Here is a 23,830-nt window from a genome sequence, read left to right as displayed (position 1 = left end):
GCAGGTGTCTCTCTGTCTCTCTCCCTCTCTGTTTCCCCCTCCCCTCTTGATTTCTGGATGTCTCTATTCAATAATAAATAAATAAAAAATAATAATAAATAAATTTAGAAATGACTTTAAAAGTTGAGCTTAGTGGTCCAGGAGGTGGCTCAGTGGATAAAGCATTGGACTCTCAAGTATGAGGTCCTGAGTTCAATCCCTGGCAGCACATGTATCAAGAGTGAAGTCAGGGCTGGGAGACAGCATAATGGCTGTGCAAAAAAGACTTTCATGCCTGAGGCGCCAAGGTCCCGGGGTTCAATCCCCAGCCCCACCATAAGCCAGAGCTGAGCAGTGCTCTGGTCTCTCTTTCTTCTCTCTGTATATCTCATTTAAAAAAATAAAATAAAATGTTTAAAAAAAAAGTGATGTCTGGTTCTTTCTTTTTCTCCTCCTATCTTTCTCATAAATAAATAAATAAATAAATAAATAAATAAAATCTTTAAAGTAGTCTGGAAGGTGGCACAGTGGTTAAGGCACTGGACTGTCAAGCATGAATGAGGTCCTGAGTTCAGTCCTCAGCAGCACATGTACCAGAGTTGATATATGGTTCTTTCTCTCTCTCTCTCTCCTATCTTTCTCATTAATAAATAAATAAAATCTTTTTTAAAATAGCTTTCTTTTTTCTTTTTAATTTTTTATTATCTTTATTTATTGGATAGAGACAGCCAGAAATTGAGAGGGTAGGGGGAGATAAAGAGGAAGAGAGAAAGAGAGACACCTGAAGACCTGCTTCATCACTTGTGAAGCTTTCCCCCTGCAGGTGGGGACTGGGGGCTCGAACCTGGGTCTTTGAGCACTGTAACATGTGCGCTCAACCAGGTGCGCCACCACCTGGCCTCGCAATAAGTAAAATTTGAAAAAAAAAAATTGAGCTTAAACTAAGTGTCAAAGTTGGGTCCATCTATATCTTTGAGGCTGGGCTGGGTTTGGGGCTGTGTCTATAAACTCATTCCACCCACACACAAACCCCACTCATTTGTAAAAGTGTTCCATCTGCGGGGTGGAAACTTTTTCCATCCAGGCCTGGCCTTACTGGAGATTTGCCTTTCCTCAGTCCCTGTGACTGAGCCCCTACTATGTCCTTGGTGCTGACCCTGAAAGACAGGAATATACCCTTGTTGTTGTGGCAGGGGGGGAGAAGGGGGGGAAGACAGCAGGAATATCCCTGACAGAACACAAAAACAAAAACAAAGTGGGGCATTTAGTGGTGGGGCAGAAGTGACACCTCCAACCTGCAGGAAGCACTGGCACTGGGGGTTCTGTGGGAGGATCAGGAGAGATGAGGAGGGTGACTGCACTTCCTCCGTTAGAGCAGACACCCTAACCGCTCTTTCTCCTTTTTTTTTTTTTTTTTTTTTAACCAGAGCACTGCTCAGCTCTGGTTTATGGTGGTGTGGGAGATTGAACCTGGGACTTGAGAGCCTCAGGCATTTAAATCTTTTTGCATAACCATTATGCTATACCCCTACCCTCTTTTTCCTTTTAACCACTGATTTATTTTATTTTAAATTAAATATCAGAAAGTGTCATGGTTTTGATTTAGGCCAGAACTTCTGTGGTGATGGAACATTTTGGAAGTAAATGCCAGTTCTCCAACATTTGTCACCTGTTTCCTAGAGGTGACGTAGAGGCCTCAGCCTGGCATGTCAGTAGCCTCCAGGCCACAGGCGGCAGTAGCGGGCTACAGACCGCGACATTGTAGCAGCGAGGGCGGTGTGCGGGACACAATGTAGCCAGGGCGGTGCCATCAGGTGAGCTGGGAACGCGGAGTCGGGGGTACAAGAGGGCTGAGAGATGGCTGGCGGTGGAGGGAATAGGGGCGCACTAGTGTGCCGTGCCCTGAAGCTCACGAGTGTAGAGAGTGAGGATTCCCGTCAGGACCCTTCCAGGGTCTTGCCTGGGCTGGGTGACCTCAGCTGCCCCCACCCCTCTGGGGACAGGGTTTAACACCTCAGACATGGATGATCACCCCCAGGTGACACTGTCGTCATTTCAGAACTGTCTTTGGAATATTTCAGGCCTGTGGGGACCCCTAACTGTGCCACCCTATGTGGATGCTGGGCCGCTGTGAGCCTCAGTTTCCCTATCTATGAAATGGGCTGTATGTCGACTTGACATGCCTTGTTAGTGAGCTGGTTAGTGGGGGTCCTGGTGGGATGTATGCCTGTTTCTGTGGTGATGGTGGGGAGGTGCCATTTTGGTTGGCTCTGCAGCTGCTCTCCCTCCTCCCTAGGCCCAACAGACCTCCTTCCAGGACAGATTCCTGCCCCCTCTGACCCTATCCAGGAGAATTCTTGGGGTATGTGGTGGTGACTGGGTTGACCACAGGATCTCTCAGTGGCCAGGCCACAGCCAGCACAGGGGAAACAGTTCAGAGCATCATCAGTGCAGCTGAACTCAGCCAATGTTCCGAAGTACCTCCCTCCTGCCAGCACCCTCATCCCCCTCAGTGTCCCCAACACCCTCCAGTGTCTTTCAGTGCCTGAGCTCTTTTTTTTTTCCCATTTACTGCTGAACAAGAGCTCTCTCTCTCCATTTAGGGGTGCTCTCTGATAGGGCCAGCAGGTGAAATGGAGAGTTTCATTTCTGTTACTGGTTTGCCTGCTCCTTTCTGAGGTCAAGCTTGAATTTTGGATGCAGAGTTGTCTGCAGGCTAAAGGTGGGGGGGGGAGCCAGGGTTACTGAAACTAAAATTTAGTCAGAATACAAGGATAGAACATCATCTATCAGCACTCTGCAATCCCGAGGAATCAATGGCTCCTCAACTTGGCAAGAGAGAAACAAACCGAGGTAGAGAGAGGTTGAGGGAACCCCCCTCCTCATTCATTTATCCCTGATCTCTGGGCCAGGCTCTGGAAGGCACTGCTGGTAAGGAAGGGAATTAAAGGTATTTTTGCCTGGGTATTTGCAGTTTCTGTCAGCTACTTTTGAAATCCTCTGGAGAAACTCCTGGGGATTATCTCTTGTACCTCCAATCTCCAGAGATGAGTTGGAGTTTGTATGTCACCACAGTCCAAGATGATTGTTTCAGTTTTGCCCATTAATCTGTGACCTAGACAGCAAGCAGCAAGTGGGAAGGCTAAAGGGGCACCCCCTCCTGTTGAGGGCAGTTCCCAGATGTCTCAGAATTATTCTGTTCAAATCCTACTGGTCACAATATGTCTACCTATCTGAGGCAGGGAAATCTCATGATGAGCACAAATCTGAGCTCCCCACTGTCAAAGTAAAGTTTAACCTGAACAATAGTTAAGCTAGTGGAATACTCAGGACTATTATACAGGGGATAAGAAACCTTGGTTTACAGGGAGTCGGGCGGTAGTGCAGTGGGTTAAGCGCAGGTGGCGCAAAGTGTAAGGACTGGCATAAGGATCCTGGTTTAAGCCCCCGGCTCCCCACCTGCATGGAAGTCACTTCACAAGTGGTGAAGCAGGTCTACAGGTGTCTGTCTTTCTCTCCCCCTCTCTGTCTTCCCCTCCTCTCTCCATTTCTCTCTGTCCTATCCAACAATGATGACATCAATAACAACAATAATAACTACAATAACAACAACAAAAAGGCAACAAAAGGGAATAAATAAATATTTAAAAAAAAAGAAATCCTTGGTTTACAACTAGGCTCAACTCTGAAGGCAGCTTGGACAAGTGGGAGGTTTACCAAGGAGCAGCGCTGAGAGGAAGTATCAGTGGGGAAGATGGCTTCTAGCTAAATACCTAAAGGGGGGGGTGTCCTCTGCTGAAGGCAGCTGATGTGATTGGTCCTCACCTGGATGATGGTGGAAGGATGAGAAATCCATTCAGATATCAGAGTGACCAGATTTCAGGGTGACTTAGCAGGCTTCTTGCTAAACCTGAATCTTGCAAGGAAGGGCAAAGATGAGCTCAGGAGAAGGTTCTGGAGCCTACTGAAGTCTGATTGAGAGCAAAGAACTTTTGTCACCACTTAGAAAAGGTGAATGACCACTGAGATATTGAGCTCCCTTCAGACACCCTGGCATCTGCCCTCTGGGGAAGCATCATGGCCTGATCACTGTGTCTGAGCTGCCTGGAGCCACCAGGAGATAAGAACACAAGACTTGAATCTGTGGAATTTGTGTCTTTCATTGACCCAGGAGGCAGCTTTTTTTGTTTGTTTTTTTAAAGAAAAAAATTTAAATATTTTATTTACATATTTATTTCAATGAGAGAAAGGTACAAAGAGAGACCAGAACACTGCTCAGGCCTGACTTATGGGGGTGCTAGGGATTGAATCTGGGACCTCAGAGCCTTAGTCTTTTGCATAGCAATTATGCTGTCTCCCCAGCTCCAGAACACAACTGTTTACAGGTCCTGGAATCCCTAACCTGTACCCCTGCCACCAATACAAAGAGTAGGCCAGTTCTCACTTATATGGGTGCTCAACAGGCTGCTTTTTGGGGTGGGTTCTACATTCTAAAGGGACAGGGTAGATAGGAATCAGGACTGGTTTTTTTTTTTTTTTTTATAATTCCAGATTATTTCAGACTATAAACAAATACAGAAACTTATAATGTAGTCCTCTCCAGGCACTGAGTGCATAGCAACATTTCACCTAGAAACTAAGGTCTGTGACCCAGCTAGTTAAGTGGTGTGTTTGTGTATGTGTGTGTGTGTGTGTGTGTGTGTGTGTGTGTGAGTGTGTGTGTACCTGGAAGGCACCCTTCCAACCCCCTCCCTCCTTGTCAGGAGCCTCAGTACATCCCCCTCTTTTCTACAGTTTGCTGAGTCACAGGGAGGGAAATGGTGGGGAGATTCACCTGACACTTCCTGTCTGTGTCCTGGAATCTCAGGGTGTGGAGTCATGTGCTGCTTCAGGTCTGGGGGTGTCACTGGGAATGCAGGTCTGTGAGATGCCAGCATGGCCAAGAGGATGGTTGATTAGCACATGTGTGGCACTGGCATAGCTTTCCAGGGTGGCAGGGCAGAAAACAGCAGGGGGAGTCCAGCGGTAGCGCAGTGGGTAAGGATCAGAGTAAGCATCCTGGTTGAAGCCCCCGCTCCCCACCTGCTGGGGAGTCGCTTCATGTGTGGTGAAGCAGGTCTGCAGGTGTCTATATTTCTCTCCCACTCGCTGTCTCCCCTCCTCTCTCCATTTCTCTCTGTCCTATCCAACAACGACGACATCAATAACAACAATAACTACAACAACAATAAGAAACAGGGAGTTGGGCCATAGTGCAGTGAGTTAAGCGCACATGGCACAAAGCGCAAGGACCCAGCTTAAGGATCCCAGTTCGAGCCCCTGGCTCCCCACCTGTGTGTGTGTGGGTCACTTCACAAGCGGTGAAGCAAGTCTACAAGTGTCTATCTTTCTCTTCCCCTCTCTGTCTTCCCCTCCTCTCTCCATTTCTCTCTGTCCTATCCAACAATGACATCAACAACAACAATAATAACTACAACAATAAAACAACAAGGGCAACAAAAGGGAATAAATATTTTAAAAATTAAAAAAAAAAAAGAAAGAAAACAGAGCAGGTCTGACCCTGGCTGCAGTCCCAGAGTGCCCTGCTCTGTGTCTTGAACCTTGAACCTTTTTTTTTTAAATTATCTTTATTTATTTGTTTATTTATTGGATAGAGACAGCTAGAAATCGAGAGAGAAGAGGAAGATAGAGAGGAAGAGAGAAAGAAAGACACATGCAGTACTGCTTTACCACTCACAAAGCTTTCCCCTTGCACGAGGGGACTGGAGACTTGAACCTGGGTCCTTGTGCATTGTTACATGTGTGCTCAACCAGGTGTGCCACCACCCAGCTGTCTTGAACCTTCTGCTCATGGACTGTGGTTTGGGGAGCTCTGGGGAAGAGGGGGAGCACTTCTGGGCTGAGCTGGGAGTAAAGATCTTAGGTATCAAAGGCAACTGTACTCTTCCTTCTCTGCACATGGTGCACAGTGAGGGCTAGTATGTGTATGGCACCCAGGGTCTAAGGACCCCATTCTGGGACACAGGGGACCTGGGTTCCAGATGTCTGTTTGGACACCCTTGGTGGCTTATGTCACTCTTGGAGCTCTCCAAGAGAGGATGCTGCACGGGGCCTAGATAGGGGCTGAGCCAATTCTGGAATGGACTGAACTTTGAGGCTGTAGCCTTCCTTGAGACCCCAAGACTCAGGATGGGATTATAGGGGGCCAGAGATGACACACTGCTCTGCTCTTGGCCACAGGTGGGATGCTATGGAATATGACGAGAAGCTGGCCCGGTTCCGGCAGGCCCATCTCAACCCCTTCAACAAGCAGTGGGGGACTCGGCAGCATGAGCAGGAGATTGGTGAGGAGACCCCAGACAACACCACTGAAGGTGGGTGCTGGGAGGCCTGTGAGGACAGTCAAACCCTCACCAGCTGTTCCTGGGAGAAGGAGCAGGGTCCCTGTCCTGGTGGCAGGAACCCCTGTGCTGTGGCCTAGGGCCTGTCACATGTTGCTCATTCAGAGAACCTAGGGAAATGAGCTCAATTGAGATTTTGGTTGGGGCGCTAGCCTGAGGTTAAAAGGGTGTTTACTTCCACTGCACCACCTCCCGGACCGTGAAAGGGTATTTCCTTTAAGCCCTGTAGGTGACAGAGTGACAGGGACTATAGGCCAGGTGGACAGGGTTGCAGAGGTTGCCTCTAGGTAGCAGTTTCTTTTCTCTTCCTTCCTTCCTTCCTTCCTCCCTCCCTCCCTCCCTCCCTCCCTCCCTCCCTCCCTCCCTCTCTCTCTCTCTCTCTCTTTCTTTCTTTCTTTCTTTCTTTCTCTTAATTTCTTAAAAATCTTTATTGGATATAGACAGCCAGAAATTGAGAGGGAAGGGGGAGGAGATAGAGAGGGATAAAGACAGAGAGACACTTGCAGCCCTGCTTCACCACTTGCAAAGCTTTCTCCCTGCAGGTGGGGGCTGGGGGTTCACACCTGGGTCCTAGTGTATTGTAACCTGTGTGCTCAACCAGGTGTGCCACTTCCAGGCCTCTCTTTTTCTTTTTCTTTTCTGGCACCTACAGACCTGTTTCATGACTTGTGAAGCTTCCCCCCGTAAGTTGGGAGTAGGGGGCTCGAACCCAGGTCTTTGTGTATGATTATATATGCACTTAACCAGCTGCACTACTGCCCAGCTGCATGGTAGCAGTTTCTGAGCTGCCCTTGCACATCCCTCCAGTGCCCTTTCCTGGATCCAAGTGTAGCTGCGCACCATGAACCTGCTTTAGAAATGCAATGTTTCGGGAGTCGGGCTGTAGCGCAGCGGGTTAAGCGCAGGTGGCGCAAAGCGCAAGGACGGGCATAAAAATCCCAGTTCGAATCCCGGCTCCCCACCTGCAGGGGCGTCGCTTCACAGGCGGTGAAGCAGGTCTGCAGGTGTCTATCTTTCTCCCCTCCTCTCTGTCTTCCCCTCCTCTCTCCATTTCTCTCTGTCCTATCCAACAACGACAACAACAATAATAACTACAACAATAAAACAACAAGGGCAACAAAAGGGAATAAATAAATAAAATAAATATTAAAAAAAAAAAAAAAAAGAAATGCAATGTTTCTAGGGGCTGGATGGTGACACATCTGGTTGAGTGCACACGTCACAGTGCGCAAGGACCCAGGTTTGAGGCCCTGCTCCTCACCTGCAGAGGGAAAGCTTCATGAGTGGTGAAACAGGGCTGCAGGTGTTTCTCTATCTCTCTCCCTCTCTTCCTCTCCCTTGCCTCTCAATATCTGGCTGTCTCTATCCAATAAATAAAGATAATTAAAATAAAAGAAGTGCAATGTTTATAGAAATCTCTTGTGAGTCTTGCAGCATTTCAGTTCCTTTGACCCTGACTTCTGAAGAACTCTCTCTGCACATACACACAACACAGAGCCCTTCCCAATCCAGGGTGGGGGTGGGGTGAACAGGCTGAATCTGATCCTGCCCCTGCAACCCCTCTAGAGACCCTGCATGAGCTGCCCCCAGGGGAGCCAGAGTTCCACTGCACGGAGCGCACCATGGACCTGGGGCTCTCTGAGGACCATTTCTCCCGTCCGGTGGTAAGGCTTGTAGGGAGAGGGCTGGGTGGGCTGCACAAGTGAGGAGCCATCCCTCCCCTGTCACAACCTTGTCATACTCCTCATGCCCAGGCTCCTGGGAAGCTATGAGCATCATTCCATTTGAGGTCCTGGGGCTTCCACTCACCCAGTGTTCCAGGCCACTCTTTTTTGCTGCTTTGTCTCATGGAAGCCTTAGATTAAAAGAATTCTAATGATTTTTTTGAAGTGGTATCTCATTGTTGTCTTGATTCTAATGATTTTTATGATTTGAAAGTTTATTATTATTGTTATTATTTTTTAACAGAGCACCACTGAGCTCTGGCTTAGTGGTGCTGGAGACTGAACCTTGGATCTTAGAGTCTCAGGCTTGAAAGTACATTATGCTACCAATGATCTTATCGCTGGTCTTAAAATCTATGAATTTAAGGCAGGGGTAGATAGCATAATGGTTATGCAGAGACTTTTCATGCCTGGAGGCCACTTCCTCTCACTCCTGACAGCCCCATGCATGGAACACTCCCCAAAAGCAAGTGAAATATCATGTCCAGGAAAACAACAGAATTTCTGAAATAAGGAAGTTGTGTTCTGAGAAACATCCTAAAGGAAGTCTTCAGAGGCCTGAGGGTGGGTGGGCTCAGCAGGGGGATAGGTGTGTGGGGTAGTTCTTGCAGTGTGGTCAGCTCTCCTGGCCTCAGCATGTTCTGGTCAGTTCAGGTCCCTCACTGGGACACTTGGGGGTGAGGACTTGTCTGCTCTGGTCACAATCAATTGCAGATCCTGGACTGGGAACAGGAGTGTGGCCTCTGATTATTTGTCCCATCCATTTGGCAGGGCCTGTTCTTTGCCTCAGATGTGCAGCAGCTGCGGCAGGCCATTGAGGAGTGCAAGCAGGTGATTTTGGAGCTGCCTGAGCACTCAGAGAAGCAGAAGGATGCTGTGGTGAGGCTCATCCACCTCCGGCTGAAGCTCCAGGAACTGAAGGTAGGTGAGGCCCAGCTGCCAAAGAGGCAGAAACAGTTGGAGTCCAGCAAAATGGGCATCTCTGGCTCGCTGCTAGGACTCAGTTTCTCTCCAGAGCCCCAGAGCTGAGTAGAAGGTCAGGAGAGAGATGGGTCATCAGCCCAGGCAAGCTCTTTTCTCTACAAGTCTGTCCTTGGTCATGTAGGACAGAAACCCAATCCAAAGTAGCTTATACCAACCACACAAACAAAACAACCACTAACTTGCAAAGAAAGATTCTCAAATGCACCTGGGATAACTCATGCTCTTTCAGCTCTGCCGTCTGTATTTGTTCTCAGGCAGGATCTTGAGGTGTGGCTGGTGCCAGAGGTTCCCTGGACTTCCTTTTTAAAAAACCAATTTATTTTTTTTACTTGATAGAACAGAAAGGAATTGAGAGAGGGAAGGGAGATAGGGAAGGAGGAAGAGAAACACATATAGCTCTGACTCACTGCTTGTGAGGCTACCACTGGGGGCTTGAACTTGGGTCCTTGTGCTTGGTGTGTGCAGTCAACTAGGTGTGACACCACCCAGTGCCCCTACACACACCCACTAGTTCCCAGAACTTCCTTTTGCCATCTCAGTCATCCTGTGTAGAGAAGAGCTTCCTTTTTTCATTTTTATTTTTTGATACAGAGAGCCAGAGAGAGAGAGAGAGATCGACAGAGGTGGGAGCTGGGCTCAAATCTAGGTCATGCACATGGCAAAGCAGTGCACTGTTCGGTTGAGCTATTTCTCTGGTTCTCTCCTACCCCCAATTTATTTATCTACTGATGTCATGCTTGAGAGTCCAACAGTCCAACACTTTATCCACTATCCCACTTTGAGACTTTGAGCTTCCTCTTTTTTTTCCCCTGTGGTTACAACATCAGGCCTGACTTTCAAGGGTTGGTCCTGGTCACCCACTAGAGGAAGTGGATGATATAAACCCCTGTGCTGGCCCACAGAACCCAGAGTGGGTGGTGTCCAGAAAGATAGCAGAAGGGTGATGGTTCCCAGAGACCAAACAACAAGTATGTATGATGCTAGTTTCTGGAGGAAATCCAAGATGTCACCACACTACAGCTGGCTCTGCAGTCAGCCAGCAGCAAAGAGGTGGGAAACACAGGGAAGGCATGTCATTACTGCCTATAAGCCATTGGCTCCAGTGTATCCCTGGGCAGCACCAAGCTTTGGGAGGACTGAGGAGAAGGCCATATCACACCTGTTGGGAGCTCTTCTTCCTCTTCTTCTTCTTCCTCTCCTTCTTCTTCTCCTTCTTCTTCTTCTTCTTCTTCTTCTTCTTCTTCTTCTTCTTCTTCTTCTTCTTCTTCTTCTTCCCCTTCTCCTTCCCCTTCCCCTTCCCCTTCCCCTTCCTCCTCCTCCTCTTCTTCTTCTTCTTCTTATTCTTCTTCTTCTTCTCCTTCCCCTTCCCCTTCCCCTTCCCCTTCCTCTTCCTCCTCCTCCTCCTCTTCTTCTTCTTTTTCAAATTTATTTTCCCATTTGTTGCCCTTTTTTTTTTTTAATTGTTGTTGTAGTTTTTGATGTCGTCATTGTTGGATAGGACAGAGAGAAATGGAGAGAGGAGAGGAAGACAGATAGGGGGAGAAAGACACCTACATACCTGCTTCACTGCCTGTAAAGCGACCCCCTGCAGGTGGGAAGCCCAGGGCTCAAACCAGGATCCTTATGCCGGTCCTTGCTCTTCACACCATGTGCGCTTAACCCAGGGAGCTATTCTAATGGTGGAGAGAAAAGGAACATGATACCAGGGGAGACCTCAGTGTGCTCCAAGTGGAAGAAACAAGTCAGGGCTTTGTGAAGGGAAAGAGGCTCAAATGTGACCCTCCCTGGTCCTCCTGCAGGACCCCAGTGAGGATGAACCCAACATCCGAGTACTCCTGGAACACCGCTTCTACAAAGAGAAGAGCAAGAGTGTCAAGCAGACCTGTGACAAGTGTAACACCATCATCTGGGGGCTCATTCAGACCTGGTACACCTGCACAGGTAGGCAAGACCCAGACCTGCTCCTTCTAGGGAGACAGGGTTGTCACAGGGCAGGACAAAGAGCCTGGTGGCTCACCTCCATATCTGGCTTACATTCAGGTGAATCCTCCATTGTGTTAATAAGTCCATAAGAGAGGGATAGAGGAGGTCAGGCAGTAGCGCAGTAGGTTAAGTGCACATGGCGCGAAGCGCAAGGACCAGCATAAGGATCCTGGTTCAAGCCCCCGGCTCCCCACTTGTAGGGGAGTCACTTCACAAGTGGTGAAACAGGTCTACAGGTGTCTATCTTTCTCTCCCCCTCTCTGTCTTCCCCTCCTCTCTCCATTTCTCTCTGTCTTATCTAACAACGATGACATCAATAACAACAACAATAAAAAACAACAAGAGCAACAAAAGGGAAAATAAATAAATATAAAAAAAATAAAAAGAGAGGGACAGAGAGCCCAAATTCTTGCCTACAAGACTGAGTCACATCTGCACTGTTAACTACACATCTTAACTACAAGACTGAGTCACATCTGCACTGTTAAGTGTTGCACGCACTGTCATAGAACTGGTCAAATGCACACTTGGTAAAAGTACTGAATTAGTTCCTTAGTTGTATGAGGCACATTATCAGAGCTCAAGACCCACACGAGGTTGGTGGCCTCCAGTGTGCACAGGGCAAAGAGAATATTTGATTATTACAGAAAATGTGCCATTCTGGATGACAGATCAAATAAGGATGTGACCCAATACATGAAACAATAGGTACTGTGAAGAGAAAAGGAATATGAATAACAGAAGTCAGGAGTGGGGTGGGAGGACTTGGAGTGGATAAAAATGTAACATTTAAGCAGATACTTGGAGGTCAAAAAGAAACAAAGCAGAAGCATGTTTGGAGGCAATGTTCCTGTGGGGAACTGTCTATGCAAAGGCCCTGTGATCTGATCTATGTGTTAAGTATCTTTTTAACGTTTTTTTTTTAAATGGAGAATCAAGTGTCCACAGCCAATCAATCTTTAGGCAACTTTTTTTTTTTTTTAAGATTTTTATTTTATTTATAAGAAAGATAGGAGGAGAGAGGAAGAACCAGACATTACTCTGGCACATGTTCTTCCGGGAATCGAACTCAGGACCTCATGCTTGAGAGAGTCCAAAGCCTTATCACTGCACCACCTGCCGGACCACTGTGTTAAGTATCTTTTTCCTCCCTTGGGGAATCATGATTATTGGTGTTACTCTATAAGAGAGAAAAATACACAACAAAAAAGATTTGAATATAAAAGGTAAAATGTTTTCTACAAAAAAAAATTGCATAGATATGAAAAGTAAATATATCCTGGCATTTCTACAGAAATAAGGGGCATGGGATTTGGGTGGTAGCACAGCGGGTTAAGCCCACATGGTGCAAAGCACAGGGACTGGCATAAGGATCCTGGTTCAAGACCCCAGCTCCCCACCTGCAGGGGAGTCACTTCAAAAGCCGTGAAGCAAGTCTGTAGATGTCTCTCTTTCTCTCCCCCTCTCTGTCTTCCCCTTCTCTCTCCATTTCTCTCTGTCCTGTCCAACAACAACATCAATAACGGCAACAATAATAACTGCAACAAGGGCAACAAAAGGGAATGAATAAATAAATATTAGAAAAAGAAAAGAAAGAAGGGGCAAGTATATGGACACAGATATATTGTATGTTATATCTTGGGGAGGAACAGAGAGCCTTTGTCTGAGAGAAGGCAAGTCTTGTGTGATCTTGGAGGTGATGGGGGCAGCTCCCAGACTGTAATGGAATGACTGAAAGCTGGGGAGAGGTAGGGGAGAGAGTCAGAGGTGGGAGAGATAAGGGGTCAAGTTCACAGCACCTGAGGGACTAGAATCATGGTAAGACAGGCATCAGAGTGACGCCATGATTTTCATTTTTTAAAAAATATTTTATTCATTATTTTTCTTTGTTTTTTAACATTTTATTTATTTATTTTTATCCAGAGCACTGCTCAGTTCTGGCTTATTGTGGTGCAGGGGACTGAATCTGGGACTTTGGGGCTTCAGGCATGAGAGTCTGTTTGCATAACCATTATGCTATCTGCCTCCACTCTGATATTATTATTATCTGTTGGGAAATTGTGAGGATGTGGTAGAGACTGGCAGGGCTTGACCTGAGGAGTGCATCTATCCTGTCAGTCTCTCTCTCTACCGAGAGGTTGAGCAAGGAGAGATAGGAGTAACCCCAAAGGTTTTCCCCGTCTTATCAGACTCCCTGCCTCACAAAGCACCCTGCATTCCTGATACTATGGCCATTAGATAAAAAGAAAGGGGGAGATGTCGGGAAATTGTGAGGATGTGGTTGAGCTTGGCAGGGCTTGACATGAGGGGACATCCATCTTCTCATTTTATCAGACTTATTATCTACATAATCATTGTTTTGCCTGAAAGATCCCCACCCATTCCATTCCTTTGATCTATCTTCTTTCTACCCTCAAGACCCTCCCTGCCTGCAGGGTATTATTAATCCTACCAGTTAAAACCCTCACAACAGTTGTTAAGGAAGTTCCTACCTTTCCAGCCACCTTTTGCTTTTCTTCGCCCCTTTCCTAGCCATTTCTGTTTCCAACTTGCCACTTCCAGGTCCGACCTTTAAAAGCCTTGGCTTTCTGATCAACAAAGAATTGAATTGTCTCTCCACCACGAGTCTGTTCCTGGGTCATCTCCCTCATATCGCTGAATGAGTAGCAGCCCAGTCTGGCTCCGGTCGAGTTCTCTCCAACCCAGAGAATACGCACCAGGAAGAGGCACCCCCACGCTAGCCTGACAATTATCATTATTTTTTTTTTTTTTCCTCCTCCAGGGTTATTGCTGGGCTCGGTGCCTGCACCATGAATCCACCCCTCCTGGAGGCCATTTTTTCCCCCCTTTTGTTGCCCTTGTTGTAGCTTCATTGTGGTTATTATTATTATTATTGCCCTTGTTGATGCAATTCGTTGTTGGATAGGACAGAGAGAAATGGAGAGAGGAGGGGAAGACAGAGAAGGGGAGAGAAAGATAGACACCTGCAGACCTGCTTCACCACCTGTGAAGCGACTCCCCTGCAGGTGGGGAGCCGGGATCCTTACGCTCGAACCGGGATCCTTACGCCGGTCCCTGCGCTTTGCGCCACATGCGCTTAACCCACTGCGCCACTGCCCGACCCCCATCATTATTATTTTTTGTCTCCAGGGTTATCACTGGGGTTCAGTGCCTGCACTACAAATCCACTGCTCCTGGAGGGCACTTTTCCCTTTTTGTTGTCCTTGTTGTTGTTATTGTTGCTATTGCTGTTGTTATTGTTGGATAGGACAGAGAGAAATCGAGAGAGGAGGGGAAGATGGGGGGGGAGAAAGATAGACACCTGCAGGCCTGCTTCACCACTTGTGAAGCGACCCCTCTGCAGGTGGGGAGCTGGGAGCTGGAACTGGGATCCTTACGTGTGTCCATGTGCTTCGCGCCATGTGTGCTTAACCGCTGCACTCCTGCCCAGCTCCCAATTTTATAATTTTAAAAATTTTATTTCATGAGAGAGAAAACAGAGCACCACTCATATGGTGCCAGGATCTAACCCAGGTTCCCACACATACGAGTTCCATGCTCTAATGCTGAGCCACCCCTCTATTTCTATTTTTATTTCATGTTTCTATTTATTTCATTTCATTTTATCTGTTTTATTATGAGAGAGAGATACCCATATCAGATAGAGAGGAGAGATTGGCTAACCAGAGCACCACTCCAGTACAATCTGATGCTCTACCTACCAGTTGAGCTATTTCCCCAGCCATACATCAGCAGGTAGAAAAACAAAGGCGTGGAGGAGATAGCATGGCAAAGAGACTCTCAAGTCTGAGGCTCCAAAATCCCATGTTCCCAGGGATTAGTCCCTCGTACCACCACAAGCCAGAGCTGAGGGTGGAAAACAGATGGGCAGACTGTGTATGTGTATGTATGTGTGTGTGGTTGGGGTGGTGGTTTTAGTTGAAGAGGAGAAACCATAATTACACTTGAGTAATTTGGGTTTGGAGAACTTCGGTGTCCACATAGGACTGACAGGCCTCTGGACTTTGAGGTCTGGGACTAGGGGGACAAGGTCTGCATGTGCCTTTAAGTCAAAGGAACAGCTGAGAGGATTCCTGAGGTTTTGGGACCTGCAGGAGTACCAGAGATGTTCCCAGGGTGATCTAGGGTGATTGGTGCAGGCCTTCTGTTGTTCCCAACTGTTGATTTCCCCTCCCCACCTCTGAGAGGCTGCCATTGGTCTCCTCCCACTGCAGGATGCTATTATCGCTGCCACAGCAAATGCTTGAACCTCGTTTCCAAGCCCTGCGTGCGCTCCAAGGTCAGCCACCAAGCCGAGTACGAGCTGAACATCTGCCCCGAGATGGGGCTGGACAGTCAGGACTACCGCTGTGCCGAGTGCCGGGCGCCCATCTCCTTACGTGAGTCCTCTGGGAAGAACAGGCTGTGGGGCTGCTCCTGTGCGGTTCACAACCACTATAGATAGGGCCCAGGAAGTCTCACAGTGATGTCTTTCTGGAGAGTTACTACTGTTAGCTCATAGAGTTCTATTTATGTTCCATATACTGGTGAGAGATGAAGGGCAGTGACCCCCCCCCCCCCCCCGTCCTCTTGAGGTCCTCTGACTGAGAAGAGGATGAGATGTGTGTGCATGTGTGATATGTGAATGTTTTTGTGTGTGTTAGTGGTGTGTATGAATTTGTATGTTGTGTAGATGGGATGCGGATATGGATGGAAAGGTATGCAGCATGTGGTGGATGTGGTATGCATGGTGTGTGTGTTGGGGGCCCCCATGGGAGCCCCAACTTTGTACCCCTTTGCAGGGGGCGTGCCTAGCGAGGCACGGCAATGTGACTACACAGGTCAGTACTACTGCAGCCACTGCCACTGGAACGACCTGGCCATCATCCCTGCCCGAGTTGTGCACAACTGGGACTTCGAGCCACGCAAGGTGGGGTGCAAGCTGGGAGTGGAGATGGAGGGCTTGGTTCTCCTGAGGCTTCTCTCCTGAGGACCTGCAGGCATGTCTTCACTGTGTCCCCAGGTATCCCGCTGTAGCATGCGCTACTTGGCACTGATGGTGTCTCGACCAGTGCTCAAACTCCGGGAGATCAACCCACTGCTGTTCAACTATGTGGAAGAGCTGGTGGAGATCAGGGTGAGGTTGGGGGCTAGGGTGGGGTGTATGCATGGGGGGTGCTGTGTGAGGCTGGGGGGTGGCAGGTGAGCTGTCCAGGAAGGCATGGAATCCATTTTATTTGGAGAAGACCGAGGCAAATCATGCTGAGTTACCAAGGCCACTTTGGCAAACGAAGGAAGAGGATTTACACTGGGAAGCCTGGATTCTATTCCAACATGGCCCCATGTTGATGCTCACTGCCCAGTATGATCCAGTATGGTGCCTGTGGGGCTGGGCTGGGATAGAGCAACTGAGGATGAATGAACCTCAGGGTCTTGCTCAGCCAGAAGCAGTGGTGTGAACTCAAGCTTGGCCAGAGCACTCAGATCTGAGCACCTCTAGTGACCTGGAGTGTAGGGTGAGACAGTATGGGGTGACTCCTTGGCCATGCACACCTACCTGTTGTAGCCTCTGCTCCACTGGAGTCTTCCCACCTGCTCTTTGTCCACAGAAACTGCGCCAGGACATCCTGCTCATGAAACCCTACTTCATCACATGTAAAGAGGCCATGGAAGCACGCCTGCTCTTGCAGGTGAGTCCAGGTTGGGGTCAGGGGAGGTGACCTGGCCATGAGCACATCATGTTCTGGTCTCTCTTAGATCACACATAGCTCCTCTGTGTGGTACTTGTGCAGATCACCTCCCCTGCCATCCCTGGGGGTGGGGAGGGTTAGGTCAATGCTGAGTAATCTATGCTCCATGCGCAAAAGCACCCTACTGACATGGGTGTGAGGACACCAAGAGACGGGAAACTTTCTCATGAGTCCCCATGAAGTGGACCCAAGCATGACTGACAACCAAACATGATTCTTGAGCGCCTCACCTCTTCCTTCCTTCCTTCCTTCCTTCCTTCCTTCCTTCCTTCCTTCCTTCCTCCTTCCTTCCTTCCTTCCTTCCTTTCTCTTTTTCTTTTTCTTTTTCTTTCTTTTTTTTTTTTTTGTCTCTAGGGTTATTTCTGGGGCTCAGTGCCTGCACTACAAATCCACTGCTTCTGGAGATTAATTTTTCCCTTTCGTTGCCCTTGTTGTTTATTGTTGTTGTTATTGCTGTTTTGTTGTTGGATAGGACAGAGAGAAATGGAGGGAGGAGGGGAAGACAGAGAGGGGGAGAGAAAGACAAACACCTGCAAACCTGTTTCACCATCTGTGAGGTGACGGCCCTGCAGGTGGGGAGTCGGGGGGGGGCTTGAAATAGAATCCTTACACCAGTCCTTGTGCTTTGTGCCATGTGTGCTTAACCCACTGTGCCCAACTCACCTCTTTTCTTTATCTACTGTATGGGGCAGGCATTCTTTTAGGTTCTAGGGAGAAGCAGACATAGCAGGCAGGAATTCTTTCCCTTACCTAGAGAGTACTCTCATAGTGAGGAAGGCAAAAGAAGCAGTGGTTTGTCAGTGGACAAGCAGGACAGTGGGTGGGAATGCTGAACTTAAGAGCTTAAGCTGGGGGCCAGGTAGTGGCGCACCCAGTTGAGCACATATATTACCATGTTCATGGACACTGGTTCAAGCCCGCATTCCCCACCTGCAGGGAGGATGCTTCATGAGCAGGGAAGCAGGTCTACGGGTATCTATTTTTCTCTCTCCTTCTCTACCTTCTCCTCTCCTCTCAATTTCTGTCCTATTAAATTAAAAAAAGAAAGAAAGAAAAAAGAAGAGGAAATAATGGAAATACTAATAGGCAGATTTGTAGTGCTGTCACTATGAATACACCCAAGCAATGACCCTGGTGGAAAGAAAAGAAAGGAAGATAGAAAGGAGGGAAAAAGAGAGAGGGAGGGTAATATTGCTTTAGGACTGGAAGGAATGAGGCTGGAGAGCTGGGGTGTGCCTGGTGAGTAAGAGCAGCAAAGTGGCCTGTGTAGCTGGCAGGCTTTACCATCTGAAGCCTCTTCCATCAGTACCTCGAGTTCCATCAAGGGGGGCTTCCAGGGGTGGACAATGACAGGGCTCTCCTTGGGGCTGGGGCATCACAGCCACTGTACCCTGCAGCTCCAGGACCGGCAGCACTTTGTAGAGAATGATGAGATGTACTCAGTGCAGGACCTGCTGGATGCACACACCGGCCGCCTGGGCTGCTCACTCACTGAGACCCACACGCTGTTTGCCAAGCACATCAAGTTGGACTGTGAGGTGCACCCTCCCTGTGCCCCACCCCCAGATGGGAGGAGGGAGGCAGCTGGGCCAGTTGTCCCAGCCTGAGGTTCCCTTTGGAGCAGGCACTCACTGTCCCCCTTTGTCCTCAGCGGTGTCAGGCCAAGGGCTTTGTGTGTGAGCTCTGCAGAGAGGGCGACGTGCTGTTTCCCTTCGACAGCCACACGTCAGTGTGCACGGACTGCTCTGCTGTCTTCCACAGGTTTGTGCTGCCTGGTCCCCACCTGCAGGCATGTGATTTGGGGCTCCCTCCACTTGGGAGACTACACTACTGCCCTGGTGTGGGGGAGAGAAGACAGGAAGGAAGACTTTACCTGACATCCTAAACCCTTGGCTTTCATCCTAAGAAATAGGGAGTCAGACTTATGTGATAGAATGGAAAGTTCCACAGGGAGCAAACATCAGTGTGGTTGGGGACTGTGGCAACAGTCTGGGTGTGCAAGGGTGCCACCTGATCCACCAAGGTCTTCACCAAGACCTGTGATGTTCTCTTGGGTTTAGTGTTGGTGAGAGATTCCTATACTCATTTTATTATTGTTATTATTATTTTTTCCCCAGAGCACTGCTTAGCTCTGGTTTATGGTGGGGGTTGAACCTAGGACTTTGGAGCCTCAGGCTTAAGAGCCTCTTTGCATAACCATATGCTATCTGCCCCTGTCCAACTTATTTTATTTTTAGATTTATTTGTTATTTATTTAAATAGAGACAGAGAAATTGAGCGAGAAGAGGGAGATAGAGAAGGAGAGGGAGAGAGACACCTGCAACACTGCTTTACTATTCATGAAGCTTCCCCATACTGGTAGGGGTTGAGGGTTTGAACTCAAGTCCTTGCACATTGTAACATGTGTGCTTTACCAGATGTGCCACTACCCAGTCTCTTGTTATTAAATAAATAAATAAATAAAATTGTAATTGCCACCAGGGTTATTGCTGGGGCTCAGTGCCAGAACTACAAATCCACCACTCCCAGTGGCTATTTTTTTCTATCTAGTTTATTATTTTATTTTTTAAATTTATATTTATTTATTTTCCCTTTTGTTGCCCTTGTTGTGTTTCATTGTTGTAGTTATTGACGTCGTCGTTGTTGGCTAGGACAGAGAGAAATGGAGAGGAGGGGAAGACAGAGAGGGGGAGACAGAGAGGGGGAGAGAAAGACAGACACCTGCAGACCTGCTTCACCACTTGTGAAGCGACCCCCCTGCAGGTGGGGAGCCGGGGGTGTTAACCGGGATCCTTAGACCAGTCCTTGAGCTTTGCGCCACCTGCGCTTAACCTGCTGCGCTACCGCCCAACTCCCTCTATCTAGTTTTTTTATAGGATAGAGAAAAACTGAGAGGGGAGGGAGACATAGAGGTAGAAAGAGAGAAAGAGAGAGGGAGAGAGAGAGAGAGAGAGGCCTTCAGAGTTTCACCACTTACAAAGCATCCCTCCTGCAGGCAGGAATGGGTGCTCCAATCCAGGTGTGCCTCCATCTGGCTTCCTATTTTTTTTAAATTTTATTTTGTTTTGTTTTGTTTTATTTTATTTTATTTCATTTTTACCAGAGCACTGCTCAGCTCTGGCTTATGGCAGTGCAGGGGATTGAACCTGGGACTTGAGAGCCTCAGGCATGAAAGTCTCTTTGCATAACCATTATGCTATACCCCTACCCCCTATTATTTATTTTTAACCAGAGCACTGCTCAGTTCTGGCTTTTGGTGGTGCTGGGGATTGATCTTGCTATCTTGAAGCCTCAGGCATGAAAATTTTTTGGATAATAGTTATGCTGTTTCCCGAGCCCTCTTTCTTCCTTTCTTTCCTTATGTATTATATGTATAATAAACATAATATATATGTGTAAAAATATATGTGTATATTACAGAGAGGAGGAGATAGAACCAGAACATCAATCTGGTACATGTGATGCCAGGGATCAAACTTGTAATTTCATATTTGAGAGTCCTTTACTCACTGTGCTACCACCACCCCCTCGCGGCTTCTTTATTTGAAGCTTTATTTATTTATTTTTTAAATTTTTAAAAAAAATATTTTCCCTTTTGTTGCCCTTGTTTATTGTTGTTGTTATTGATGTCGTCGTTGTTAGATAGGACAGAGAGAAATGGAGAGAGGAGGAGAAGACCAAGAGGGGGAGAAAGAGAGACACCTGCAGACCTGCTTCATTGCCTGTGAAGCGACTCCCCTGCAGGTGGGGAGCCGGGGGCTTGAACCGGGATCCTTCTGCCAGTTCTTGTGCTTGGTACCACACGGCACTTAACCCACTGCGCTACCGCCTGACTCGCTGAAGCTTTATTTATTATGAAGGTGGTGGGGAGAGAGAATGAACTAGGGCATCACTTTGGAACATGTGATGCTAAAGATTAAATCCAGGACATCATGGTTGAAAGTCCAGTGCTTTAACTACCTGCCAGGCCTTCCTCACCTGTCTATATTCTGCTACCAGTGAGTTTTCTCAAACATTCCTAGGCCAAAAGGGGATGCCTAACACTTCTATATTAAAAAAAAAATGTATTAGTGATTTAATATTGATTTACAAAATTACAAGATAACAGAGGTATAACTCTGCACCATTCCCACCACTGGAGTTCTGTATCACCATCCCTGCCATTGGGAGACATTTCTATGTTTGGGGGTGGAAACAGCCCAAGTATTTATGTTCTGGAGAGTTGGGGGCCATTTGGAAAAATCATGCACATAGAATGGAAGAAAACCATTTTGGTTTAATTCTGCAACAAGCACAGTTACTAATAATACATGACAGTATGCCCAGCCACCAGTCTGCACATTGGTCTCAGCTGGGGCACCTGCATATCTATCCATACTTATTCTTGCTATGTGTCATAGTTCTGAAGGCTAGGATGTGTCAGAAAGTTTGATAGCAAAAACACATGTTGAAACTGAGAACTCCCTTTGAACAGCCTTTGCAGTGTCTGGGAGATGTTAAATATGGTTGTGCCTCTTTCAAAAGTGCAAACCAGCCACCAGGACCCTGAAGTCCATGGACCCTGGGGAGAGGGTCTGCTCTAAGAGCAGGATGGGAAGACCAGCCCTTAGGAACTCTGAGTAAAGCTGTCCTTGTCAGGCACTAGTGAGAGGATAAATGTGGAGCTCTTAGGAGGCCCACGCTATGTCACAGGCCTGGGTGCAAACCCTGCTCTGCTCTTTAGGAGAAGCTGTGCCTTGGTTGCCCTAACTGCAGAGGGATTACTGAACCTGACTCAGGTAGAGCCTGTTTCATCCCACTCCATGCCAGGGCTGACCCTGTCTCCCTGCCCTCAGGGATTGCTACTATGACAACTCTACCACGTGCCCCAAGTGTGCTCGGCTCACTCTGCGGAAGCAGTCACTCTTCCGGGACACTGGACCAGACGTGGATGCCTAGAAGAGTGGGCACCCTCCTGGACCGCTGTGCACCTGCTCTGTGGTCATTACCAAAATCAAGGTGTATCTCATGCTTTGGAGACTCCTTGGATGCAGCCCCAGGACCTCCCCTCTGTTGTGCTGTGAGGCAGGAGGAACGTCAGCCCTGGGCACCTACCAGGACTCAGAGCTGTGTCTGGCTATCTCCCAGGGATGCTGCTTTGAGGGTTGTTGGTGTGATATCCTTCCACTGCAGGGGCCCAGTGATGGGGGCTGGGAAGGGCTTCTTACTCCCTCTGCAATGAAGAGCCTCCCATGACCCTGATGCCTAATAGCTGGGCCCTGGCTGAGGGCCCCCAAAAGGCAGCTGCTTTTAGCCAATCTTGACCTGAGTTTGGTCTCTGGTGGGTGGTTTGAGATACACCTGGAGGCTCCCATTACCTCAGCCTCTTGTCTCCTCGGGGACCTCTGGCTGTACCTAGTTGTGCCGAATCTCCACAGCTCGCCGCCTGGGTCTTCCTCTGGCGGGACCAGTCCAAGGACTATCGTTCTTTCTATACAGCATGGAGGGAAGGGGCTGTGAACTCGTCCTGCTGATTGGACTGGCCCAACTTGCCCTGGTGCTCCGAGCTAAGGGGCCTGTCTTGCTCGACATATAGAGCAGAGCCTGTGCCTGCGGGAGGTTCCAGGTTAGGCAGGAGTGGTGGTTATGGGAGGTCTGTGTGCAATTTCTTGGACCAAGTGTGCCTCAGGAGCCCCATTCTGCTGCCAGAGTACTTCTGTAAAACCCTGGAAGGAAAATGTGGAGACCACTAACCTGAGGGCTTTTCTTTGGGGCCTAAAGTCAGGTGCTGGAAATACTTGTTCAGGGGAGAGCTCATTGGAGAAGTCTGGGGAGTGGGGTGTTAGTAGTGGGGTGTGGGAGGGCCTGCACTATAGCTGACAAAGGTACCTGGATGGAGATGAGGCCATAGCTTTTCCAGGGGGAGCCTCAGTGGATCTCAGTATCTGCTTTTCGCTTTAGAGACCCTGCTGCTGAAGGGAAGGCCTGTGACAAGGACCTTCAGGCTATGGCTTCTCAGTCTTTCCTGCTCTGTCTCTGTGCTCGTAGCCCTGGCCTGGGCTTGGCTGTGAGTACATATGGCTTGCACTCAGGTAGCAGGTGATGGCAAGGACTCAGTTGCTCCAAGAGCCACCATCTTTGACTGAGAAGCTCAAGAGGAGAAATGTCAAGTTTGTTGGCCAGTGTGCGAGTAGGAACAGCATCACCTCCTTGTCCTTTTATGTCACCAGGAAGGCCTCACATGGAAGCTTTGGGTAGCACACTGTCCTGACTACCTCAGCAGGAAACAGTGGAAAGCAAACATTGTCACGTGACATAGGGTCACATAAGGCCAGCAGGGGCCCCCTGCCCTACAACACCCTCTTTTGGACTGAGGGGTGGGGTAGTGATTAAATGCCCTTTTTCTACACCCTCAAATCAGCACATTTCTCACTGCTGCATCATGTTTCTGTCATATGGATACCGGCCATTCCTGAATTACTGTGCAGTCAACATAACATGTTATTCCAGTTACAATCGGTGTGTCCATGGAAAACATTAGCACGATGACATCTGTGTTGGACAGAGTTGGCTTCCTTCCCCTAACCTGGCCTCCATTACCTCCTTTCCAACATCTCTCCCCACCTACCACTTCTAGATGAGTCTTTACGTCAAACTATATGTGGGACCCTAAGGCCATAGCACAGTAGCAAAACCCCCCAATAAACCACCTTGGCCAGCACCTCAGAAGAAAATGAGGGACACCCCATTGTAATACTGCTGTAGCCATGCTAATTAAATCCATGTTTCACAGACTCGTGTATATTCCTTCCCCTTTCCACCAGAGCACTCACTGCTCAGCTCTGGTTTATGGTAGTACTAGGGTTTGAACCTGGGGCCTTTGCTGCCTTAGGCATGCGAGGTTTTTTTTAAATATTTACTTATTTATTCCCTTTTGTCACCCTTCTTGTTTTATTGTAGTTGTTATTGATGTTGTCATTGCTGGGTAGGATAGAGAGAAATGGAGAGAGGAGGGGAAGACAGAGAGGGG

The 23,830-nt window shown here is 48.2% G+C and overlaps 1 protein-coding gene across 2 annotated transcripts; it reads left to right on the top strand.

Moving 5' to 3' along the window:
* Nucleotides 1-1,693: 1,693 nt before the first annotated feature.
* Nucleotides 1,694-23,594, top strand: DEF8 (differentially expressed in FDCP 8 homolog). Of its 2 annotated transcripts, XM_007531184.3 has the most exons (12): nt 1,694-1,793; nt 6,220-6,353; nt 7,947-8,044; nt 8,876-9,025; nt 10,888-11,029; nt 15,307-15,471; nt 15,874-16,001; nt 16,095-16,208; nt 16,681-16,761; nt 18,219-18,359; nt 18,473-18,582; nt 21,657-23,594. In XM_007531184.3, exons 2-12 carry the CDS (start codon nt 6,230-6,232, stop codon nt 21,757-21,759), a joined length of 1,356 nt encoding a protein of 451 aa, XP_007531246.1. In that variant the 5' UTR covers nt 1,694-1,793; nt 6,220-6,229; the 3' UTR covers nt 21,760-23,594. The 2 variants fall into 2 exon arrangements, 1 of the variants encoding a protein (XP_007531246.1); XR_009548229.1 differs by lacking the exon at nt 21,657-23,594 and having other exon boundaries at nt 18,203-18,359.
* The last annotated feature ends 236 nt before the right edge of the window (nt 23,595-23,830 follow it).

The sequence above is a fragment of the Erinaceus europaeus genome, chromosome 2 (assembly GCF_950295315.1).
Source record: "Erinaceus europaeus chromosome 2, mEriEur2.1, whole genome shotgun sequence".
Classification (NCBI taxonomy): Eukaryota; Metazoa; Chordata; class Mammalia; order Eulipotyphla; family Erinaceidae; genus Erinaceus; species Erinaceus europaeus.
This window is presented reverse-complemented; position numbering and strand designations above follow the sequence as displayed.